Genomic DNA, 6,388 nt, shown 5'->3' with positions numbered 1-6,388 from the left:
ATAAAGTTAAAATCATAAATAATATTCAACGTTAAACTGGTACACAATTAAAAAAAAACATTTTATTTAGGCCTATCTATGGCGTTCAAAATATTGACGATTCTACATGTTTCGACGTTACGACGTCATCCTAAATAAAATGTTTTTTTTTAATTGTGTACCAGTTTAACGTTGAATATTATTTATGATTTTAACTTTATACACAAGTGTCAAAATACTATAAACTTCTGATACTTATCTGTGCCTAGATTTATAACTACTTTATTTTAAAATAGTGCGATTGTTGCGCATCATACAATGTCATTATTGGTTTATTTTAAGAATTTAGGTGTGCAGTCTATTCTACATTTTATCCATGAAGTAACTGTTCAGTTCATTAATTTTTAATACGAGTTATTTCTTCATATAATAAGGTATAACTCCTTACTATCATGTAATAAAAATTCATAGGAATAAACAATAAGTTAACTTTAAGTACTTTAGAAACAGAATTGGCAAATAATCCTAAAACTTCAATTCATGATGTAAACCAATTTTAAAACTACACTGCTAACTTAAACTTTCCAAAAAAATTTATAGTGGTTCATGTTCACATTCAATTGCAAAATTTTTCCTTGGGTGTTTAATGTTTAAATATTGCCGGAATTCATTAACATGACTTTGTGAATGAAAAATGGCGAACGTATCCTCAACATACTGTCTATAATGAGACTGTCTAAAACCAACAGGAATTTTTTCAACCATTTCTTTTTCCAAGAGTAGATTAACCATATAGGAGCAAGTTTTGATCAAATAATAAACCTCTTTACGTGATCATAAATGAAACCATTAAACACAAAATACAATCCTTTGTCTGCAAAATACCTAAGCTTACAAGAGAACCATGTTTAGCCAACCCATTTACAAATCTGAAGGCGAAAAACTCACTCATTTTATAAATCAACGGTTTCTTTCAATTAAATGCTAATGTAAAGAAACTCCATATACACGTTACCATTGATTGTAAAATTTTGCAATAAATTAGATATCTGAAAAATGCCAAAGGCATTTGAAAATAAATTCGTAAATTCTTGAAAAAGTTTTACCAAAAAAAAAAAACCTGACATCTTATAATTATATATTCAAACTTACAGGTATCTTTAGGCAAATAATGCACTATTCCAGCATGAGAAGCTGTTGGTTTTTGTTTGTTTGTTGTTTAAAACAACATGTCAATATAAAGTTACACATGATTAAAACACCATGTCAGTATAAAGTTATACATGATTAAAACACCATGTCAATATAAAGTTACACATGATTAAAAACCATGTCAGTATAAAAAGTTACACTTGATTAAAACACCATGTCAATATAAAGTTACACATGATTAAAATACCATGTTAATATAAAATTACACCTGATTAAAACACGCTAGTATAAAGTTAAACTTAATTAAAACATCATGTTGATATAAATTAGCACTAACTGAAAACACCATGACATGATAAAGTTAAAGCTGATTAAAACACCATGTCGATATAATATTAACCTGATTAAAACACCATGTTGGTAATAAGTAACATTAAATCAAAACACCATATTAGAGCAAAGTTCTATTTACTGAATATATCATATATTGTAAGTTCAAAGTTTAGCATAACGAAATTATCACCTAAGCACAAAGTCCCATCCGATGTAACATTGCACCATATGAAAATGTCATATTAAAGTTGCACCAAATGAAAACATCATATTAGTAAAAACGTATAAGTGATTAATTCAATATATTATCAAAAAGTTACACCTAATTGAAACACCATATCAGTATAAAGTTACACCTAATTGAAACACCATATCAATACAAAGTTACATCTAATTAAAACACCACATTAGTACAAAGTTACACCTGATTAAAATATCACATTAGTGCAACGTTACACCTAATTGAAACACCACATCAATACAAAGTTACATCTAATTAAAACACCACATTAGTACAAAGTTACACCTGATTAAAATATCACATTAGTGCAACGTTACACGAGATTAAAACACCACATTAGTGCAACGTTACACCAGATTAAAACACCACATTAGTGCAACGTTACACCAGATTAAAACACCACATTAGTGCAAAGTTGCACCTGATTAAAACACCACATCAGCACAAAGTTACATCTGATTGAAATAACATATTAATACAAAGTTACATCTATTTAAAATATTACATTAGTAAAACTTACACCTACTTACAACACCATATCAATACAAAGTTACACCTAATTAAAACACTATATTACTACAAACCTGCACCTGATTAAAACACCATATTAATACAATGTTACAACTGATTAAAACACAATATTAGTACAAAGTTACACCTGATTAAAACACCATATTAATACAATGTTACAACTGATTAAAACATCATATTAGTAAAAAGTTACACCTGATTAAAACACAATATCATAATAGTTATTTGAAATTGATACACTATGTTAACATATAACAAACGGAAACAACAAGTCAGTATGGTTGCTCCTAGTTAAAACAATATTCAAAGCTACCTACACCTTTTGAACGTATATATATATTTGTATTGTATACCAACTGAAGCCTTACAGCATTGTTGCTGTCGTTATTCTCAATGAAATGCAGCAACACCTACAAGTTAGATGACCGAGTTGTACCGATTTGCCAAAATGTAGTTGCTTTGAAGATTTTAGAACAGTCGTAGAGACCTGGTTATTACACATATATCACCACATAAGTAAACAGTTTTTGTTATAACGTAGTTACTGCAACAGATACACACCTGGTGGTTTTCGGATGTCTTTTCCTTTTCTTGCCATAACATTGCTTCTTCTAAAGCTTCTCTTCGGGAGATCTTATTCTTATCTCTTATACTAGTCCGACGAACTGATTGACTAGAGAAGAACAAAAACTTATGTTATAATATCCAAAAGTGTAATACATATATCAGTAAAAATAGAAAAACAATATGCTAGAGTTGATTTGCCGACGGTTGTGCTTCAGTTAAACGTAGTAAGAATTGACGATATCATCAGTCGTACTATCAAAGTTGGGTTACAGTTAAGAAAACGTGGTAGAGTTGGTGAAAGTAACATTTGAAATTCGTAGTTATAGTTTTTATTGTTATAGTTGTTTCAGTAAGATAAAATGCTACTTTTTTTACAGCGAAGCTTGTTTTATTTACCTTCTGCTATTCTGACTTTGTGATCGTCTGATATCATGCACGTGTGTTTTACTATCAGTTTCCATCTGGGTCTTCAGCTCGGTTAACACCATTTTGAGCTCTGGATCTTCACAAATATCTATCAAGATAATGTCTCTTAAATAACACCAATTTTCATGTTTAAATCACACCAGTTCTGTCTGGTTATCTAAATCAGTTTGTAAGCTTTTGTTTCCTCCAAACGTATTGTTACAAAAAAATAATTACAAAGTTTTGAAATTATCAATTTTGCCACATTATTACTAAAACAAGACGTTCATTTAATTACTTTAGAGAGTGTAATTAAACTCAGTTTTCTTACCTAGCTAAAACCAGAAAAAGAATAATATAAACACATTTGGGTTCCTAACGTGTTTTCGTAAACATATTTAACTGAAAATGTTAAGAATAATTTTACAAACATTAAGTATTATAATACTTGTTAACCTGAAATATGCATTTACACAGGTTAGGATATTATTTTGCAAGTGAATATAAGAAGAAAAACAAACATACAGCAAGCATGCTCATTTGTAAGTATATGTGTAAAAATATATAAAATAGACACTCACATAGACAAATACACACAGTTATACTTTGACGACCAAACACATCTATAAATAGATTAACATTATGTAACTGGTTGTTAAAAGCATGAATAGACATGTATAAACGAAGAAATCAGTACATATTGACGAACAAATAAAATGTATACATAACTGGTGTATGGACAAGTACAGATAAAAAGTCACTGATAAACAGACTCAGTCAAAAATACACACACTGGTGAACAGCCATAGTTAGCAACAACTGGTGAACAGCCATAGTAATAACACATACTGATGAACAGCAACATTCAGTAACAACACATACTGATGAACAGCCATAGTCAGCAACAACACATACTGGTGAACAGCCATAGTCAGCAACAACACACACTGGTGAACAGCCATAGTCAGCAACAACACACACTGGTGAACAGCCATAGTCAGCAACAACACACACTGGTGAACAGCCATAGTCAGTAACAACACATACTGGTGAACAGCCATAGTCAGTAACAACACTACTGGTGAATAGTCACAGTCAGTAACAACACTACTGGTGAACAGCCATAGTCAGTAACAACACAAACTGGTGAATAGTCACAGTCAGTAACAACACTACTGGTGAACAGTCACAGTCAGTAACAACACAAACTGGTGAATAGTCACAGGCAGTAACAACACTGCTGGTGAACAATCACAGTCAGTAACAACACACACACACGCTAGTGAACAATCACAGTCAGTAACAACACACACACACACGCTAGTGAACGATCACAGTCAGTAACAACACACACACACACGCGCTAGTGAACGATCACAGTCAGTAACAACACATACTGGTGAACAAATATGAGCAATAACATATCAGTGAACAACAAAATTAGCATACAATTTTAGTGAATAGATAATGTTGGTCGAGACATTTTTTGAATAAAAATCATATAAACATGGAGTTAGAGACTAAACAATTACCCATTGTTTGCCCACAGTTTTAAACGTTTAGGCGACTTAATCAAGAAATGTATTCACACTAGACTTTTTACTATTAACCCTTCAATCATTCAAACGAAGATAATAAAATTATGGGAAAGAAATCAATACTTCTCTTACCGAAAGGGGTTTCTCCATTTTTTGTTGTTGCACTGAGGTCAGCACCGCCATGTACTAACATCTCAAGCACGCCAGGATACTGAAGGATAAAACATGCTTATCAGAGTCTCAGAAAAAAAGATATAACAAACATCTACGTCACTACCTGCCTATATAGACTGGGATTATTTACAAAGTTCTTCGACATGTAAAGCTGATTTCAAAAACAGCTGTACAATAGAAAATGGGCATAGAGAGAACTTTGAAAATGTAGTAAAAACATGCCTTGATTTCATAGAAACATCAGTTCAAGACCTTTTTCAACACTCATACATTACCGGTAATAAATATGGAGACAGTGAATAAAATGAGCATCAAAGTGTAATTATTATGAGATTGCTCCCCCTTTACTGTACGAAAATTAATTTTACCAAAGTACAGTCATGTATTGATAGATTACACTATTATTGGCTGTCATCCAATCAATCAGGTAGTGCTACACGAGTATAATGCATATAAAAATGCAAGCAGTTATACTATTCCCAGCAGTAGTGTGGTGGATGCACCAATGACTCCCAGCCACGTGACAGACGTGTTTTGGCGATGAATGCTACTCCACACGATAGCTTAAATCGAAATTTTCTGTTTCAGTAGAAGCTATCTGAAAACTAAAAATGATACATGAAACTGTTTCTGTTGATAATAGAAGCAGTCGAGAAGGCCAAATTCTTCAAAACTGATGTTAAGTTATTCAGGGTACGCTCTTTAAGTAATAAACGCAAATCCTGTAGAGATCTTTCCACTGACCCAGTTTTAAGTAAAGATGTGAATGTTACCTTCAGATTATTAACATACACATTAGCACGAACTGGCCTCAATGGATGTGTAGCTGTCAAAAAAGCCACTGCTTAACAGAGATCAAATCAAAAGGCTAAAATTGGCATCACATTTCAAACAATCGGATATGCATAGCTGGGGTAGAGAGTTATTTACAGACGAATCCAAATTAAAATCATTTGGCAAAAAGGAATAATAGTTTGTTTGATGACAGCGAGAATAATAATGTCGCAATCAGTGTACAACATTTACGGTGAAACATGCCGGGAGATGGGAGGGGGGGGGGCAATACAAGCATAGGCTGCATCTCTGCTAGTGGTGTGGGAGATCTACAAAAACATTACGGCACCCTGACTCCCATAGGTACAAGAAGATTCTTACCCACCATGATATTCCCAAGGGAACAAGACCTGTTTAGTAGAGATTCGTCTTCCAACAAGACAGTGGTCCTAAACATGAAGAAAATGTAGTAAAACGATGACTGAAAAGAAAAAGGCCGATCGCTCACAACCGTGGCTTGGCATACACAAGATACGAATATGAATATTAAGGCTATATGTACTTATATGAAACTGAAAAAAAAAAATCAAACGATAACTGAAAACCTGGTCGAACTGTGGGGAGTAATACTGAATATTTGGATATTGATAAAGTTATGGCATCGCAAAAACAAGTTGTCTGATGCAAAATACTG

The 6,388-nt window shown here is 32.5% G+C and overlaps 1 protein-coding gene across 4 annotated transcripts in view; it reads right to left on the bottom strand.

Moving 5' to 3' along the window:
* LOC106462344 (protein phosphatase 1 regulatory inhibitor subunit 16B-like) overlaps positions 1 to 6,388 on the bottom strand; it is a 51,734-nt gene that overhangs the window by 3,311 nt on the left and 42,035 nt on the right. For all 4 annotated transcript variants that reach the window (XM_022389587.1, XM_013922257.2, XM_022389589.1 and 1 more), the window contains 3 exons: positions 4,879 to 4,957; positions 3,200 to 3,317; positions 2,798 to 2,909 (listed from right to left, as the gene is read on the bottom strand). In XM_022389587.1, coding sequence (XP_022245295.1) covers positions 2,798 to 2,909; positions 3,200 to 3,317; positions 4,879 to 4,957 — 309 coding nt within the window. The remainder of the gene's footprint in view (positions 1 to 2,797; positions 2,910 to 3,199; positions 3,318 to 4,878; positions 4,958 to 6,388) is intronic.

Source organism: Limulus polyphemus, unplaced genomic scaffold, assembly GCF_000517525.1.
Source record: "Limulus polyphemus unplaced genomic scaffold, Limulus_polyphemus-2.1.2 Scaffold1147, whole genome shotgun sequence".
NCBI lineage: Eukaryota > Metazoa > Arthropoda > Merostomata > Xiphosura > Limulidae > Limulus > Limulus polyphemus.
Note: the sequence above shows the minus strand (reverse complement) of the source record. Positions and strands in the feature narration are given on the sequence as shown.